This window comes from Protopterus annectens, chromosome 8.part0, assembly GCF_019279795.1.
Source record: "Protopterus annectens isolate FY-2018-M chromosome 8.part0, PAN1.0, whole genome shotgun sequence".
NCBI classification, from domain to species: domain Eukaryota; kingdom Metazoa; phylum Chordata; order Ceratodontiformes; family Protopteridae; genus Protopterus; species Protopterus annectens.
Window position 1 is genome coordinate 1,895,329,057 of NC_056741.1, and position 20,312 is coordinate 1,895,349,368.

The 20,312-nt window shown below is 40.0% G+C and overlaps 1 protein-coding gene across 8 annotated transcripts in view; it reads right to left on the reverse strand.

Annotated features, from left to right (window-relative positions):
• Positions 1-20,312, reverse strand: part of FHOD1 (formin homology 2 domain containing 1) — a 1,546,190-nt gene that overhangs the window by 500,803 nt on the left and 1,025,075 nt on the right. For all 8 annotated transcript variants that reach the window (XM_044081394.1, XM_044081392.1, XM_044081391.1 and 5 more), the window contains exon 6: positions 19,794-19,888. In XM_044081394.1, coding sequence (XP_043937329.1) covers positions 19,794-19,888 — 95 coding nt within the window. The remainder of the gene's footprint in view (positions 1-19,793; positions 19,889-20,312) is intronic.

The following is a 20,312-nucleotide window of genomic DNA, read 5'->3' on the forward strand; positions in this document are numbered from 1 at the left end:
TGGAAAATGATGAAAGGCTGCACAGCCATGAGGGCTTGTAGTTTCGATACCCCGTGAGCTGCGGTGATGGCCAGAAGGAAGGCTGTTTTCCAGGACAAGTATTGCAAGTCTGTTGAGGCAGCTGGCTCAAAGGGAGGCAAGGTCAGCTTTTCTAGAATGAAATTGAGGTCCCAAGCAGGTATTGGTTGTTTCCTTGGGGGTTTTATATTCTTAGCCCCTCTGAGGGACTGTCTTAAGAGGGGGTGAGAGAATAAAGGAGGATCAGTGTTGTATTCTGCAGAAATGGCTGAGGCATGGATTTTGATGGAGGAGAATGAAAGTCCACTGCTTAGCAGCTCAGCTAGATACTGTAATATTTGAGGTAAATTCAGTATTCCAGGATTCTGGCCCTTTTTCTCATTCCAGACACAAAACCGTTTCATTTTTGCGGAGTAAGCTTTTCTAGTAGACGGCCTTCTGGCCTCCAAAATGACATCCTGCACCTCCTTGGAGAGTAGGGTCTGTTGTGAAGTTAAGGAATCTTCCATGCGGCCAGATTGAGTGTTTTCAGCTGACTGTGAAGAGTTTTGAAGCTGTGCTGAGTCAGAAGAAGAGGCATTAGAGGTAGGATCCATGGTGGGGAATGAGTCAGGCTCCTCAGGAGTGGGTACCAGTGCTGTCTTGGCCAGTCTGGAGCAATGAGAATCATTTTTGGTCTGACTGCTCTGGTTTTTAATAGAACTTTGGGCAGCAGAGGAAGAGGTGGAAAGGCATAAACTGTCATTGTTGTCCAACTGAAAGAGAGCGTCCACTCTCCAGGCCTGTGGATGAAAAGTCTTTGAGCAGAATTTTGTCAATTGGTGATTTTTGTGGGAGGCAAAGAGATCTATGCCTGGCCTTCCCCATGCTTGAATTATCTCTGTAAAAACTTGAGGATGCAACTTCCATTTGTGTGGATCCGTCATATTTCTGCTTAGGTTGTCTGCCAGCATGTTTTCCTTGCCTGGCAAGTACTGTGCTTGAAGTTCGATTTGTAATTCCAGAGCCATGTTCCAAAGTGACATGGCCAGCCTGCATAGGGGGTATGAATGTGTTCCTCCCTGTTTGTTTATGTACCACATTACTGTGGTGTTGTCTGTCCTTATCAATAGTTGACCTGGATGCAGAAGGACTTTGAAAGCTATAATAGCATTTATTACTGCTAGCATTTCCTTTTGATTGATGTGTAGGTGCTTTTCTTTTTGGGACCATTTGCCCTGAATGCACCGATCTGTCATGTGCGCCACCCAGGCGTAGTTCGAGGTGTCTGTTGTGATGACTTGATTTGCTTGAGGCTTGCAGAATGGGAGACCTGTGTTTCTTTGGCATGCTTGAGCCCACCACAGAAATTCCTTTTGAAGACATGGAATCAGTGGTATTATTGTTTCCAAACTGTGGCTGTGTTGAGACCATAGGTTTTTCAGGTATCATTGAAGTTTCCTCATATGCAGCTTTGCACATGGGATTAGTAGGATGCAAGATGCCATGAATCCCAGAGCCTGCAGGATTTTCCTTGCAGTCAGCCTGGTGAAATTTGCTAGTTTTCTGAAGTACTGAGTTAGTTGCCCCTGTTTCTCTGGCATGAGGCAGGCCATCTGGGTGTTCGTGTCCAAGTTGGCACCCAGGAAAATTAGTTTTTGAGACGGTATTAGCCTTGATTTCTTTTTGTTGACTGTGTATCCCAGAGAATTCAACAACATTATTACAAAAGCCAGATGTTTCAGAAGTATGTGCTTGCTGTCCGCTTGGATCAGGCAGTCGTCCAAATATGGGTATATTTGTATCCCTTGAAGTCTGCAGTAGGCAATTACTGATGCCAGGCATTTCGTGAATACTCTGAGTGCAGTAGATAAGCCAAAGGGCAATGCAGAGAATTGATAATGGGTTGAACCTGCAAGAAATCTGAGGTATCTTCTGCAATCTTGTCTGATTGGGACATGCAGGTATGCCTCCTTGAGGTCCAATGTTACCAGCCAAGACTCCTTGCCCAGCATGGGAAGAAGCTGCTGTAATGTGAGCATCTTGAATTTTGGCATGAGTAAAAATGTGTTTAGGATGGATAGGTCCAAAATAGGTCTCCAATCTTTTCCCTTCCTTGGTACCAGGAATAGTCTGGAATAAAAACCTTGACCTTGTTCTTGTGTAGGTACCTCTTGAATAGCTGTCATGTCCATGAGATCTGAAATTTGTCTTTGTGCCTCTGCCCTTTGATTGTGTGGCAGGTTTGGCATGCCTCTCATTTTTGAAAGGGTGTGAAAATGGAATCTGTAGCCTCTGTTTATAATGTCCAGGATCCATTTGTCTTTTGTGACAATATGCCAATTTTTCGAAAATAATGCCAGTTTTCCACCTAAAGGTGCTGCCATTTGAGCCTTGCTTGGCATGCAAAGGGGAAAGTCATTGGGTTTGCTTTCTGAATGGCTGTGAACTATCCTCACCACCTCTTTGGGTAGGAGCTTGCCATTGTCTGCCTCTAAACGATCCTTGAGATTGCCCTCTGCCCCTCGGGCGCCTGTATCTACCTCTTTGGGGTCTTTCTGTGGCTGGAAAGGACCAATTTGTGGAAGGCCAATTTCTACTGAAACGTGGAGGTTGTACCTGTAGGAAATCTTTCACTGTTTGCATTGATTTAGCCTTTTCCTCCATTTTCTTTAATACCTCCTCAGCTTTAACACCAAATAATACATCTGTTTGTAGAGGGGCATCTAGTAATTTAGCTTTGACATGATCTGGTAAGATTTGCTCCTTGAGCCAGGCATGTCTATGTATGACTGATCTTGTAACAGCAGCTCTACAAGAGGCCTCTAGAGCATCAAAACCACATTTGCAAGGTGTGTTTACCCACTTGTTCTGCACTATGCATCAAATCCTGCAACTCCTTCAAGTCTGGTTGTTCAGGTTGTGACATTTTGCTTCTCAACTGTGATAACAGAAACTGTTGGTACTTTAACATATGGAACTGGCAGTTTAATGCCCTCATGGTTAAGGTGGCCGAGGTGTATACCTTTTTTCCCCACCTTTCTAAAGCTCTGGAATCTCTCTCTGAAGGTAATGGATTTTTAGCAGTGGAGGCCTTAATTCCCTTGGCGCCCTGTGAGATGGTTTCTGGGTCAGCTGCATGGCTTTTGTATAAGAATTGGTGTGAGTCAGGAACCCGGTAGTACCTGTCAGGCTTGACTGGGGCTGGAGGTAAAGAGTCTGGGTTAAGGCAGGCCTCCGAATACACATCATCTAGAATGTCTAAGACAGGAGGTATAGCCAGAGGCCTGTGCTGAGGGAGCAAGAGAAAATCCCTAAGCCTTTTCTTGGAGTCTGAGTACTATTGGCCTTCCCAGTGGAAGTGTTCCCTCAAGGTATGCAAGGTTTCCCCAAAAGAGTAATCCTCAGGGGGGGAGACAGAGGGAATGGACTCCTCTGCATCAGAATCTTCAAAAGGGGAGTATGAATGTTCCTGTTCATCAGAGTGCTCTGAAATAATGGAGGCCTGGTCCGAGGAGGGGGATTCTTCCTCCACTCTGGGCCTTTTGTCTGGGGGGGGGGGTTGAGAAACCCTGATAAGAGTAATCAAATCCTCAGCCATTTTGAGCATCTGTTTTTTAGGCATGGGGCCTGGAGAAGGGTCCTGTGGAGGTTGTCTCTTAGAATGCATGGCTGCTTTAGACTTAGTGAAAGCCTTGATGGAAAAAGAAGAGGAAGGCCTGAAGACACCTTGAGAGGTGGCAGACCTGTCTAAAGTCTGAGTTACACCACCTAGAGTGGCTTCGGCATCAGTAGTCGGGGTGTGGGCCAAGGAGCCTGCGACCTCGGGTACAGTAGACACCGCCAATGAAGTGTCGTCGGTAGTCAGGGACTGCATAGGCGCCTCACTGAGAACCGGACCACCTGTAGTAGGCTTTGGCGTGGTGTCGGTAGAAGCTGTGGACCTCGTACATCGGTCCTTATCTTTGCGTCTTTTACACAAAACTGGGGACGGAGTACTCGACAACATAATGTAATTAAATTTTTTGCCAAAATAATGTTGGGCGAACTCTGCCCGACGCTTAATGGTGCGTCTGTTGAATGTAGCACAAAAATGACAGGCCGAGATGTTGTGGTCTGTGCCTAAGCAAGGAATGCAGAGGGAATGAAAATCCTTATGTGGTATTTGCTTCCCACATGAAATACAATTATTAACTTTGTCTGACATCGGTCTGAGGCAAGAAAAGTTTCCCCAACGGGGTACTTAGCTTTCAAGAAGACTTCGGTTGCAAATTTTTCATAATCTCAGGAGCTGGCCGACCGGCACTTGCGAACTGCTTCTGCTTCGGGCACCGCGCAGCAAGAAAGACTGAAGAAAATGGCGTCAGCTGGTTCTTTTATACCCCTGTTGCTCTGACGTCAGGGAAGAGGCGACGACAACTGACGCCGGACCTAGACTTTGGAATTCGGCCGACCGAGGACCTGCCTAATGGCAGGAGAACCCATCTGTTATGACTGCAGCTGTATGCACGATGAACATCTGGTGCCAGCACCATGGTTTAAAGCTAAATGCCAAAAAATGTATAGTCATACCCTTTGGCAAAAACAATGTGCCCACAAATTACCACATAGGCGGAAACCCATTAAGTACAGAGAAAGTTATTAGGGACCTGGGGACCCAAGTTGATAGCAATCTCTCCTTTGAAAACCACATTGCCAAAGTGGTTAGAAAGACCTTCTACATAGCCCATCTCATCATGAAGGGTTTCACATCTAGATCAAGAGAGGTAATCATGCCCCTTTATTCATCCCTCATCAGGCCCATCATAGAATACAATGCCCCTTTTGGGATGTACCTTACCTGACACCTGCAGCAATTAGAAAGACCCCAAAAGTATCTCACCAAGAGGATCAAGGGTCTCAAACAGATGCCATATGCTGCTTGGTTAAAAAAACTCCAGCTTTACTCAGTTGCTTATCGCCTACTTCGAGGCGATCTATGCCTGACATACAAAGCTATGTCAAATCCAGAATTAATGGACATGCTCCACCTCAGTAAATCTAAATCCCTTAGAGCCACACGCTCAAGGGACTTGAACCTCAGCACAGAAATAAATAGAACTTGCTGGAGGGACAGGTTCATAACCCAGAGGCTCCCTTCGCTCTGGAATAGAACTCCAGTTCATGTGAGGCAGAGCACCTCACTTAATCTCTTCAAGAAGAATCCTGATAGGTGGATGGGGGATCGTAGGTTTGTCCCAGTGATTACTCCCGTGTCACTATTAGACAGAGGCACAGTAAACTAAACCTTAAAAAGGGCACAGTATACTCAAATCAAGGGGTGGCGTAAGCCATACAGAATCAGGCTAGGCTTATAATTGCCCCAGGGCAGATAGCCTAGTATGAACCTATGAACCTATAGCTAAAAAGGAAGAATTCATTTTTCTATAATTGCATGATACAAAAGCACAAAGTATGTGATATATACAGAAGTCCTGAAGTATTTACGGAAGTGCCTAAAAACTCATCCAAACAAGGTTTTCCAAGAGATTTTTCTAACTGGTTTTAGACCAAGAAATTCTTGATGAATTTCCCACATAACTGTTAAAAAAATGAAGAATTTAAGGAATGGGTAGTGGAAATTATTCAAGAGTTATAAGGGAAGATAGAAATATTTTCAAAAGTTATAGCTAGCGACTGGGATAAAATGAAAAGAGGTTGAATTATTGCAGAATAAGGGGAATCTCGTATGAGGATGAACACATGCAAAGTGCTGAAGAGAAAACAGGGGAGTATCTGGATAATATGCAAGAGTTTAAAAAGAATGCACTTAAGCAACTATTCTTGATAACTCCAGAGCACAAAAACTTCTAGTACAATGAGTTAAGCAAAAGAATGTTAAAAGAGTTGTCACCTAACTTAGGGAACCTGTAACAAGAAAAATAACCAGAGACACTGTAGAGGTTTGAGAGACATTCCTGAAATGTTATGAAAATTTGTATAAAGCAGAGAAATGTAGAAATCAAGAAAACTTAAACATGCCAGAGTTAGAGGAAGATGAGGCTCAACGACCAGATAAGATAGGAAGTGTGTTAAAAAACGCTAATGTATACTCAATCGTCAGGAAAGTCTCCAAGAGCAGATGGTATTCTTGTGGACATTTGGAAATTAGGAGGGAAGAAAGTGATAAAGATCGGGAAGATTTTGTGCAACATTATTTTAAAAGGAGGGAAAGCACCAACATCTTGGAAGAAAACTGTGGTGGCCGTGTTACCTAAAGATGACAAAGACCCTTCAGACCTAGCTTCATATAGATCCATTTTAATTTTATACAACAGTTACAAAATGTTTATGTCTATACTACTTAAAAGAATGGCAAAGGTGTCGCCAAAATTGATCGATACGGATCAGTGTGGTTTTGTGGAGGGAGGCATACTTTTGACAACATTAACAGAGCAATGATGATCCAGACGGAAGCAGAATATAAAGAAAATACCTTTGCTGCTGTTGTTTGGTCTTCATGCACAGAAAGCATTTGACAGAGTAAGGTGGGATTTTATGAGCAGGGCATTGGAAGCATTTGCATTCCTTGATACAATAATAAAGGTTAATTAGAAGGACATATGAAGGATTGAAAGCAAGAATTAAGTGGGAGGGTTCCTTTCAGATAAGCTGGGAGGGTTCCTTTCAGATAAGCTGTGTATGAACAGAGGAACCAGGCAGAGGTATCTTTTACCCCTTTGTTATTTGCTTTATATTTAGAGCCACAGGCAAAGAAAATAAGGGACTCAGAAATACAAAGATAATAATTGGTATTATAATCAAGAAATGGTGGCTTTATTTGCAGATGACATTAATTTGTACCAGATAAATCCAGAAAAGTGTATCACAGTGTTGTGGAACATGTTGAGACAGTTTCAGGTCTTTTTTAGGACATAAAATTAATGAAGATAAAACAAAGCTATAGCCAAACACAAATGGGTTCAACAATACCTATATTTATGGGGACATGACAAGATGAAGTATTTAGGTATTTGGATTAAAAAGGCTTCGCTTACAGCAGCTAAGGATATGTAGGAAGAGACTAAACAAAAGATAATACAAAAATTGAGAAACTGGAAACTCATTTATGGATATGGATAGTAAGATAAAAGCAGTGAAAATGTTTTTAGTCCCTTTAGTCTTGTATATGCCTTAGGCATCCTTTTACCAATGCAAGGAGAAGTTGTGGACAATTAACAAACAGAAGGAATTATCTAGGCTGGAGAGAGGGCAAGAGTTAAGCGGTTAATCCTTCTAACTGAACAAGGTGGTTTAGGTTTACCTGATTTGAAGGGATATTTCAGAGCTACACAGTTAAGGCTCATAACATACACAACACAAGCAGCAAGTTATAATTCAAAGTGGAAAGGGATGATGATGAAGCAATGGGGAAGATCAAAAATGAGAGTGTGTGATTTTGGATGCCGGTCCTTAAGGAGAATAATAACCATACAGAACATTGTATTCATAAAGTAGCAGAAAGCACTCTAAGAACTAAGCCAGTACAAGAATAGAGAAATGAGATGTTTCCATAGGGAAGACTGCAAGTATGGGTAGAGAAAATAGGCAAGAGGGGGGCTGGAATTTACTGGAGAAACCTGGCAAATGAACTTAAATATTGGGAGCAAATAACTCAAACTGAAGGAAAGGTAACAGAGTGGGATGAGGCCATAGACATTTGGAATGCAGCCTAGACACTGCCTTTTCTATCAGGGCTTGATCTCAGAGTACAGGCAAACAGAACGGAATATGGGTATTTTAAGTGAAAGACCTGTTCTGGCAGAGTTTTCAGTTGAATCTAGAACAGAAGGAGCTGTTAAAAAAGAATATTTAGTAGGGCATACAAAATATTGAATGACGACTATGTGAATCAATCAGAGGAGGTTAGAAAAGTTTGAGAAGAAAGACTTGAAAAGCAATTTACAAGAAAACAATGGTAGGGCATATGTATGGCTCCCTAGAATGCAACCAGATACAGAAGCTTTAGAGGATCTTTGTTTGGAAGTGTATAGGTATTTTTATATCCCGAGCAGACTTCAAAGAATTTTTTCCTCAGGTAGATAGCAAATGTTGGAGGTACGATGGAGAAGAAAGACATGTTTTGGGAGTGCAATGAGTTGGTGGATTTTAAAAATTCCCTACAGAGTAATCAGTCTGAAATATTGTGTAAGCAAATGGCTATAAGTAAGGAAATTATTCTTTTGAGCTGAGATACAGGGATCTGAAGTGTTTAGACATAGTAAGGACTTATTATGGTTGATTTTGTAATTACTAGAACATGGAAAATTGAAGTCTACCACAACTGTATTTAAGGTATGGAATACTGTAAAAAAAAACTGGAAGAGGGATCTTTACAAAAGGGAAGGAGCAAATTACATAGAAGTAAATATAAATTCTGGGAACAATACATGTGTAATAATGTTCAGGAGAAGTCAGGTTAAAGGGAAGGCAGGAATTCAGAAATATTTTGTAATATTGGACTGATTGGACTGATGACAGTAGCAAAGAAAATATACATGATGTACATTGTATTTAAATACAAAAATGCTAAAATGGTTTATTTTCTTGTCTATTAATGCATGTTTGCCTAGGTCTTAAGTGATAGTTTACTAAAGGTATTTAAAAAAAGAAAGTCTTGAAGAACTATTGGAAGAGTCGTAGCATAAACAGATGTCATCCGCAATGACATTAACTGAGAAGACCACAGAATCCCGAAAGTTTCCTGGGTTTGAAAAAAAAATAGAAAACTAGATACTACAGATAGCTTGGGAACCAAAATACAGAACAGGCATGCAAGAAAAAAATGTAAAGTATGATGTAGCAATTCTCTAGTAATATTATGTGCTGGAATCAAAATTGCCATTATTCAAAGTCACAATCTTATTGAAAGATCATAATGTGATATGATATGTAAAGAATATAATAGTATATAATATTAAGGGAGCTACTAGGAGCACATCTATATTTGCATAAATGTTTAATAATCTGCCTCAAAGGAAAGACCAACCTGCTTCTGAAAATGGGGATGTAATATATGCGTATATGTCCTTTAAAAAGATTGCAGATAACCTCATTCAGATCTTTTATGCATGTTGCATGCTATTACGGTCCACTTCAACTAATGCAAAGAGGAAAATAAGGCTGAAGAAGTTGACAGTATAACCTCTTCTTTTGCATTTTTAGGTACCAAATGTGATATACCAACTTGTCTACCAAATAAATATCTATACATATTTTGCCTGTTATATTAGATTAATAATTTATGTATGCAAGTTTCTAAGACAGATGACTTTAGATTCACTGTCTAGATTCATCATCTACTAAAGCAAAAGTTCAACCAACTAAAACAAATGCCAGGAGAAAGTTCCAAGTATCCCAAAATTTATTATTAGCGCTTTCGTTCATTCACAATCCACAATGAACTTCATCAGACAAACATTTCCCAAGAACCATCACCATTATAAGCCATTAATTATACAATTAGGAATTCAATTAGTTAAATAACCTTGATTTAAAGTTGCAGTCCTGTTATTATAAAACCATACATCATTTTTGTAAAATTTCTGTACAAACAACTTCTGTCCTATATAAAACCACAACTAATCATTAAAATTGTGGACAATCACAAAAAGACTTTTTTGGACCCATGTACTCATCTTATTTTGAACAAATATTACTGACTTCATGCATGTCAGTATATGTTAAAATATTCTCTCTCCAGAGATTTTAACTTCAGTATACATAATAGAGCAATATTCATTAAGCCCTGGTGGGGCATTAGCATTCGTCCTTAACTGCCACAACAATTCGTATTCTTCTAGTTTTATCTCCCATGGTCCTCCCCTAATGTTCTTACTAACCTGCTCAATGATGGTAAAAACAAACTTATGTGTGGGGTTAATAGCTATGTGCTTTGCTAATGCGTTTGTAGGACTTTATTAATGTGATATAGATGTTCATAAACCCTTTGTTTGAAAGCCATATCAGTTTTACCTTTATAATAAACATCACATTGTTGGCACATTGCAAGGTAGACAATACCAGCTATAATTAGCTATGGGGAGTCCTTGTGGGGGAAGCTTTGAAAAAAACATTTTAGAAAGTGATACCTATTGCAGAGTAACATTGAATGAAATCAATGGGGCATATAGACATATAAAATCGGTGCTCAATGACTTACTTACTGAAAATAGCATTAATGTTGACATATATAACTATGTGTCAATGGCTGCACCAGTGATTCTAATAATCTTTGATATGCCTAAGATCCATAACAGCCTTATTAACCCCCCTTTTTGACACACAGTCGATGGTAGAAAATCAGTCACATATGCATGTGTTAAGCTAGTGGATAGCAAAGTTAAACCATTTCTGAACACAGAGGCCCAGATTTTGTTGAGACTCCTGGTGTTTTTTTACAAAGCATTAACAATATAGATTTTAATGCAAGCTATAGCTTTTTGACAGTTGACATTAAGGACTTATATACTGTCATACCTCAGGAGCTAGGCATACAATGGGTATGTGAATGTCTACTTCTAAAAGGAGCTGACAGAGATGAGCTTGATCTAGTTGAGATACTTCTAGAATTAGTTTTATCCAAGAATTTAATTTTATTTAACAAAGAATATTTTTTTGCAAAAAAACAGGGTAGCTATGGGTTCTCTGAGTGGGAGAAGCTTTGCAAATTGCGTTATGGCATATCGGGAGAGGGAGCTTCTCTTCAAAAATTCAGTTTATAAAGAAAATGCTATCTGGTATACACATTTCCAAGATGACATGTTTTTCATTTGGAAAGGGACAGATGTTACAGCTAAAAATTTTGTGAATGAAATCACAAGTCTTACTGATTTCTTACAGTTTACTTTCCAATTTGACACAATCTATTAACTTTTTAGATGTACAACTAAATAAGGACAGACTGAATAACAGATATGCACCCAAGATATACAGAAAGCCCACCTATTCTAATTCCTTCCTGCACTTCTAGAGTAGTCATCCATTCCATCAGAAGAAAGCAGTTATTAAAGGGAAACTACCTTGAGTGTAACAACTTAAGAAGCATGTTTTCCAAAAGAGGGTACCCAACCCAATTATTTGAACAATTAATGGAAGAAGTCAGTAGAAAGAGGAACACAATATTTTCAACCCACACTCTGGAAGGGACATTGGGAAGATCACTTCGATACCATTTCACAATGTAGGTCTAAGGCTGATTTAAATTCTGATACCAAATACACCCTGAGATTCCTTACAATGTTTTCAACGGATGCCCCCAAAATAAGAAACATTTTGGCTAAAAATTGGACATTCATTAGGGAAGACAATGCCACATCTAGAAGTTTAGGTGAAAGGCCACATACAATATATAAAAAAGGCCCTAATCTAAAAAAATATTTTAGAAAGACACCTCCTAGTGAACCATGCCCATTAGGGTATGAAAAAGTGTGGGCGGTGTGGTTATTGTAAACATGTAAGAGTGGGCAACAAGTTTAGCATCTGTGACAAAGAATAAAATCAAAGGAAAATTTAATTGTGAAACAACTGGTATTGTCTAATTTGCAAGGTGCCAACAATGTGATGGTTATTATATAGACAAAACTGAGGGGGCTTTCAAACAAAGGGTTTATGAACATCTATATCACATTAATAAAGGAAGTCCTACAAACACATTAGCCAAGCACATAGCTATTAATCCCACACAAGTGTTTTTACTATCAGTTAGCAGGTTAGTAAGAACATTAGGGGAGGACCATGGGAGCTAAAACTAGAAGAATCTGAATTGTGGCAGTTGAGGTCTAATGCTAATGCCCCACCAGGGTTTAACGACTATTGCTCTATTAAATGTATGCTGAAGTTAAAATCTTTGGAGAGATAATACTTTAACATATACTGACGTGCATGAAGTCAGTAATATTTGTTCAAAATAAGATGAGCACAAGGGTCCAAAAGTCTTTTTATGAATGTCCACAATTTTAATGTTTAGTTGTGTTACACAAATTTTACAAAAATTGATGTATGGTTTTATAATAACAGGACTGCAACTTTAAATCAAGGTTCTTTAACTAATTGAATTCCTAATTGTATAATTCATGGCTTTTATAATGGTGATGGTTCTTGGGAAATGTTTGTCTGATGAAGTTCATTGTGGATTGTGAATGAACGAAAGCGCTAACAATACATTTTGGAATACTTAGAACTCTCTCCTGGCATCATTTATTTTAGATTCATCATCTACTTTCCCTACTCCAGTTCACACAGTATCTGTACAAATCCTGCACAGATGTCTATGTTTTAATACATGTTGGCATTCTACTGTATAATCAACATTATTTATTTAGGTTCATAGGTTTGATCAAAGGTGTCTTACCCTTAGATTTTTTGCTCTATCTTGTAGTAGCTTCCTCCTTTTGTGTTTGTTTACCAGGAAAGTCTGACTGGGCCAGAATGTGACCATTTTCAGTGGGGGGGCCAGGTAGAAAAGCTCCACAATCATAATATTTCAAAAATCAAGTACAAATATTTTCAATCACAAAGTGTCATGTTACATTATATAACGATAACAATGGTAACAGTTAATGGATGGAGCAGTGGTAGCATTGTTGCCTCATAGCAAGAGGTTCTCTGATTCAATTCTTGGCTGGAGTGCCTTCTGGGCAGAGTCAGCATGTCCTCCCTTTGTTTGTGTGGGTTTTCTCTGGGAGCTCTGGTTTCCTCCTGTGTTGCAAAGACATGCATCTACAGCATTCCTCCCCGGCCCTCTGCTGAAAATTGGCTTCGTTCCAAGTCGGACTTTCCTGGTTAACAAATGTTAAATAAATAAATTGCAAGTACAAATATTTTAAATCATAAGGTATCATGTTACACTACATAACATAAGAGGGAAAAAATAGTTGTAATTAGAAAAACATAGAACATATGTTTTCATTGCAGAGTGCAATGAAAAACAGTAACATGAGTTGAAGATAATATGTGAAGAAAAAATTCAATAATCATATTATTTGTTACATACATAGGTACGTGGTAATTGAAACCTGAGACAATTCTAATAAAATATTTAAAGATATATCAGAGATGACATGATTAGAGACTGTGAAGTGAATTAGACTGTCAGTATGAGAGACGTGTTCATATTATGGTTATAGAAGGATGAAGAGAAGGAGATTATAAGAAGACTGCAGGGAAGGGTGCCTTCAGGTAACTTAGGTAGTAAAAAGGTCTGCAGAGATGAATTAAATAAGGTAAAGTAGTGGAGAAAATGAAAAGGAGTGGAGTAGGAGGCTGGAGAGGATTGCGAGTGTGATCTAGGCTGAAGGGGTGAGTGAAGCAGAGTGAGTAAGATGAGCTAGGACTGGCACACAAGCAGGTCCAAGATTTTGTAAGGTATTTTTTTTTAGGGAGCACTTCAAGATAATTAGGTTAGAAATAGTTTTGGTGGTTAGAATTAAGGAGTTCCATTTTTTGCTACTGAGTATGAGTATAGGCTTTGTTCAGGGAATTTATTAGGTGTATCTATGGTGAGACATTGTTCGTCTTCCAATCTAAGAGTTCTTTTTGCAAAATAGATGCTAATTAAAAGGGTAAGACCGGGTAATGTTATACTGTAAGTTGAATGTAGGAGAGGTGGAGGGGGAGTTCCAGCCAGCTAAGGCCATGCAGAGCTTTACAGTGATGGGTAAAGGAGGATGAATTAATAGCAAACTTGGCAATTTTATTACAGTAGCTTTCCAAGTTTGTTTTTTTATAGAGGATTGTAAATTAGTTTGAATTGGTGCTCTGTAGAATAGGGAGGGCAGAAAGTAGGTTTTGGCTACAGTAATTTTTTGGGGGTGCACAGGAAATGATTGTTTTTGTATAGCATGCCTAGTTTTTGATGGCTTTCCTTGATATTGCATGGGATGTGGAGATCAAATTTAAAATTATCGTCTATTATGACTCCTAATAGCTTGGTATGGTAAATTAACTCGATTTTAGTGCCATTTGCCAAAAAGATATTGAAAGATGCTTTGTTAGCGGTGTGAGTTTTTGGGGTAAAGTGGAGGAGTTTGTGTTTTTGGGGAGGTTGAATATGAGTTGTGCCATTGTAAGCCAGGTTTAAATAGAGATGACAGCTTGCTGAGTGCCTTCTTGGAGGTGAGTTAAGGTGTTTGACAAGCAGATGATGGTAGAGTCATCTGCCTACTGAATCAAGGTGCCGTCACAAGAAGATGAATGTAGCTTATTGATAAAAATATTGAACAGTAGAGGGCAAGGATGGATCCTTGTGGGACTCCTGTGGAAGTGGAAGATACCCAGAGATGGATCCTTGCCATTTTTACAGCTTGTTGCCTGTTAGCAAGGCAACTAGAGAACCACTGAATAGATGGAGATGCTAGACCCAGGGTGGAAAGTTGACTGAGGAGTTTACTTTGAGAGACATGCCAACGGCTTTTGATGGCTCTAGAAAATACTGCAGATACAAGTTTATTAGAGTTGTGAGCTTTATTGACAGTGTCTGTAAATGATAGTAATGCAGTAGAGGTGCTGTGGGCTGGCCAAAATCTAGGTTGGTATTGGTGATTAGTTTATTTTGTAAGAGACAGCAGAGAAATTGTTGATGAATACATCTTTCAAGGACTGTAGAGAGGGGAGACAGGATGGCTACGGGATGGAAATTTGTAATGTCAGTGGAATTACCTCCTTTATGTAATAGGACAATGTGTGCCATTTTCCACAAGCTGGCTCTCAGTGACTTGGATTTCTTTAGGTGGAGCACGTCCATCAATTCTGAGTTGGACATGGCTTTGTAAGTCAGGCAGAGATCACCTCTGAGTAAGTGATATGCCACTGAGTACAGACAGAGTTTTTTCAGTCAGGCTGCATAGGACATATGTTTGATACCAGTAATCCTCTTGGTGAGGTACTTTTGTGGTATTTCCAGCTGGTGGAAGTGTCTTGTGAAGTACATCCCAAATGGGGCATTGTACTCTATGATGGGTCTAATGAGTGACGAGTAGAGGGCACTATAACCTCTATTTCTAGATACGAACCCTTTAGCAATTAGATGGGCCACATAGAATGATTTCCTAACTAGTCTGGCAATATGATTGTCAAATGAGAGATTACTATCTACCTGGGTCCCCAGATCTCTTATTACCTCTTCTGTATTAAGGGGGCTGCCACCTATGTGGTAATTGGTGGGTGTTTTGTTTTTCCCAAAAGGGATGACTATGAATTTTTTGGCATTTAGATTGAGGCCATGACTTTGACACCAGGCGTCCGTCTCAGTAAGGCCATTTTGGAGGATGTCCGTGTCAGCCGGAGAGTCAATTATGGCTCCCAGTTGGCAGTCATCGGCGAACTTGGTTAGCCATAGTTCTGTGTTTGCCTGTACTTCTGAGAAGTATATGCCAAACAGTAGGGGTCCCAGGACCGAGCCTTGTGGGACACCACTTGTGACTGGTTTAGAGTTGGATCTGGAGCCCATTATTGTTACCGTGTGAGTTCTGTCTGTAAGCCAGTTGGCAACCCATCTCATGACTTAGGGGTTTATGTTCAGGCTGGTGAGTTTTTCTGTAATACCTGAGTGGGGAATGGTGTTGAAAGCCTTGGCGAGGTCAAGGTAGGCTGTGTGAACCACCTTTCCCTCGTCTATGGCCTTGATGACTGTCTTGAAAAAGTCAACCAGGTTTAGTAGGCATGATCTGCCCTTAAAGCCAAACTGGGTCGGGTCAAGTGTTTGAAGGTTCCTAATGTCTTTGTTAATGAGTTCCATGATGATGGGCTCCATAGCCTTGCAGACCAGGCTAGTCAGGCTTATGGGGCGATAGTTACCAGGGTCAGTTGTGGCCCCTCCTTTGTGGAGAGGAATAACCATTGCTGTGCGCCATTCTATGGGCATGTAGCCTGTGGAGAGGCTGAGGTTGAACAGCGTATTTAGGTGGGGGGTTAGTTCGTGCAATACGCAGCCCGGGACACCATCTGATCCCATTGATGCTGTGTTTTTGGCTTTTGAAAGGGCTTTCACCTGTGCGTCTGTAATTTTTGGGAAACTACACTTTTCCAGTATTGTTGTGGGCCCTTTTGGAGGTGAGGTTTGCACTGAATCTCTCTGCCAGGATGTTGGCAATACCAGTAGGTTCAGTATATTTTGTGCTATTTTGCACTAGTTCAGTGCATATCTGCGAGTTGCCACTTAGATTCTTAACATAGCTAAAGAAGGCTTTGTGGTTATCTTTTGAATCCTTGGTTATTTTTCTTTCGAAGTTAGCCTTGGATGATTTCATGAGGGACCTCAGTTTCTTACTGATACTGATCAGGGATGTCTTTCCTTCTTGGGATTTGCCTTTTTTCTGAACTAGTTTCCTCCTTCTATTGTACAGCCTGTTCATTTGCAGGGGTCCACCAAACTGGTTTCCTTCTCTTAGAGGAGTGAGTCTTGGTTTTGCTGGGGATGGCACAATCAATGCATCCTTGTAGGTGCTCAGAGTGCATTTGTAAAGGTTTCTGCATCTTGGGCAGCATTATCCTTTAACGTAGGGGCTGTGAAACTTACCACCTCTGTCTTAAGTAAGGTGAAGTTTGCTTTAGAAACGTTTTTTACTGTGGTTTCCTTAGTTGGGGTGGTGGTGGGGTGTGGACATCCAGAGTGATTAGTTTATGGTCTGATCTAACCAGTGACGGGTTGACCTCCGGTGTGGAAAACCTGTCGCCCATGTTGGTGATGACCAGGTCCAATATGTTTTCACCTCTGGTAGTGGAGTTTACCAGCGGATTCAGGGCCTTTGAGTTGATGAACTCCAGGATGCACTGGGCCTGGGAATTTGTACTCGAGTAGTTTTCTCAGTGACTAGTAGGGTAATTGAAATCCAGGGTGATTGGTAGGACCTGCATGTTTTCTAGTGTCTCCAGAAAGGTGAAGTGGTGGTCCTGGGTCATGGAGGGTGATCTGTAGCAGGTCACAATTTGCATTGCAGATTTGCCCGATGTTAGTTGCACATGGATGATCTCAGAGGTATCATGCTGCGCCACTAACCTGGAGGTGTAGGTATCCTTGATGAATATGGATACACTTCCTCCTTTTGTGTTTTGGTCCGCGTTCTGTGGCAGAAAGTGTGGTATAAGTTGCAGCCCGGTAGTACTGGGGTGCTCTCTGGAGCCTTGAACCAAGCTTCAGTTACTGCACAGATGTCGATGTTCTCCAAATTGAGGAGTACTTCGAGAGCGTGCATTTTGAGATATAAACTCCTGGCGTTGAGTAGCATAACCCTCAGTTTTTTAATTGTGCTGTTTACGGAGGTGGGTTTGACTTTTGAGCCTTGCCTAAAAAAAAGCACTATAGGGGCAGCAAGAGCCTTGGCCAGTATTTGAAAGCCTAGAGGTGACAGGTGCAAGCCGTCTCTTGCAAAGCAACGCAGCAACATTTACTATGGCATTTTTAGCAGAGATGGGTAGAAGCAATACTTTAAAATTGTGACTGACATTTTTCAGTATTTCATGGTTACAGCAATGGAATGGAGTTATGGGACTTGAAGAGATTTTTGAGTAACTAGTGGGAAGATGGTTGACAGGTGAGGATGAAGTAATGGTTGAGCTGTGCTTATTTAATATTACTACTAGTGATGATGTTAGGAATGAGAGGAAGAGGATGAATAAGGTGATACTGGAAGGAAATAGCATGGTTAGTTTTGTAAAAATCTTGCAGTATGGTTAGGCGAGGTAATGAGCAGCGATACTGTAGAGAATAGGAAGGTTTTGATGGTGAGGGAGCAGAGTAAGATCTGAGAAGGAATTTAGAACAGAAGTGGGTAGACATGGTATAAGCAGAACAATTTATGATTGGATACAAAGTTAGGTACAGGATAGGAGGGTGAGTAGAGGAGGTGGACTAAGTGAGGTATAAGTGTAGATGTTATGGGGTGGGTGGGAACTGGGGGTAGGTCAAGAGGACTGGAGTGAAGACCAAGCATATTAAGGACTAAATGAAGTGGATTGGCCAACAGTGGAGTAAGTACCAGGAAAACTGTAGAACTGCAGCTGTTAACATACACCTAAAGTTAACTGCAAAAAGCAGTATTGCAGTGACTTTGGTTTGAAATTATGCTACAGTAGCTGGAGAAACAACTGAGATGAGGGAAGGATCAATCAGGTACTTCAATGGAATGAGGTTACTCCCCCACACAGATGGTTTACCATTTAAAAGAACAGGTGAGGTACATTATGTATGGATACAAGACAAAGTCTCTGAACTCTAAATACTTGACATGAATCACAGCATTTAATTGTATGGTTATGGGCTTTTTATTGCCTTTCCAGAGATTTTTTACAATGTTAAAGTGCAATATGCTAAAGTGTTAATTTAGCTTCACCTTCAGCAGTAAAAGGCCTGTGAGTGTGGCTGTCCCTCCAACAGATTCAACACTACAGTGCAGAACACACTAATGCATGAGTGTGGGAAAATTGCCTTAAACAGAATTTAACTAAAGGTATTGCTTCTTTTAAACTTTTGCAACTGGAGGTGAAATTCAGCTGTACAAGTTCCTTTGTAGTGTGATTATGTTAACTTTTTCAGCAGCAATTGTCGGACACTGTGTCGGATGGTAGAGGAGAACACTTAGGTCATGGGGTAGAGAAGTGAAAGACATTAGTATCACTGAAGCAACTGCCAGAATCCAGCAGAGCTATGTGGCTAAATCAGAAATCAAGGTATCAGCCATCTACTTTGTTCACTGCAAACTAGGAAGGACTATGGCACACTGGCTAAGGTACTGAACAATATGTGCTTTTATGCTGAATATGCTAATAGATATTTATGGATATTTAAAAATGGAAAGATTAGACCTTAATGTTTGCTTTTCTCCCACACCATGGTCTGTAGGTCAAAAGTCTGTCTAACAATAGTGTGTAAGAATGTAATTTGTATACGTTTTAATAATATGAACGAAATGAAAGTTGAAACACTTAAACAGTGTACAAACTTATATATGGACTCATGTAACTACACTCCCTATGAAACTGTGGTTCAGTTTACTACTTTTGCTGTTTCTTTGCAAAACAAGCCTTCTAATTCCTCAGCATGTTCTGCCTATACTCAGTTCCATAGATCTAGATCTGATATTTTGCAGGTTATACCTGTGTTAAAGTGTTTTCCCTTCTTCATCCACTGCCTGAATAGGTACATAACAGAGGATTATGATCAGGTCTTCAATTACTATGTATTCAAGACATGGATGCCAAGAAATAGTGTCAACTAGGGACACAGGCTATAAATCAGGGACAGTTTTTAAATAACCCTCTAATTCACTTAAAAAGTTAATAGAACAGTTCTTGCATCAATATACCATTTTCTGAACAATAAGATGTATGAAACTCTAATATCACAGCTTTGACTTGACTGTAATCCTCAGTTATTTACCAGCAAATAAAAATAAAATTACGACTGAAAGAGTAAAAATATGAGACAAACCTAGGCATAGTTGAGAGACAAGGGCAGCATAAACAAAACTGTTCTACCTTCTACTGCAGTTTTTTGCCAGCCAGCAGTGTACCTCATTAGTATGTACTGAGACACCTGATTGTAACAGTGCTTAGGGGTGTATGCAACAATTGTTACACACCCTCACCAATCCCTGTTATGACTGGGTCTCATGCTAAAGCAAGACTTAAGTTGATCTTTTTCCTCAACACCGGTGCATTATTATGACACACTGTGTACTACAAAGTTGCGGTTATATTCTCAGAGAAGCTTTTCAGCACTGTATACACTCTATAGCAATTTCCAGAGGGATTACACTTACCATGCTGCCGGACAGGTTATAAAGCCACTGGACAGACTCACTGTGGTTAATAACTCCATTCATCCCATCAACGAACAGCATGATCTGACTAAGAGCTGAAAGAAAATAAAACAAAAAAATTAAACTCTTGATACAAAACACTCCTGATTAGCGATTTAACTTTCTCAAGAGCACTGCTTACGTACATCTCTGTTACTATAACCCACAGATTAGCTAATGGTCTATGTTTACACATAAATATGTTTGGAAATGGTTTAATGTTAAACTCAAACTAGCCTGATATATTAAGACAGTAAGATAAAATGCACATAATCACACTTTCTTCTATCTATGAAATGGCAAACATACTCTTAAACAGTGTTTTCTGATCTGATCTGAATATTTTTTGATTAAGAAGGCAAAAGTGTTTATCTTTTACTTGTTTTTATCAGTGTTTCAATATAAAAGCAACCTTTTTATTGTGAATTGTGGCTCCAGGTGTGCTGTGTCCATATTTTTGAACTAGCTTGGTTTGCAGTG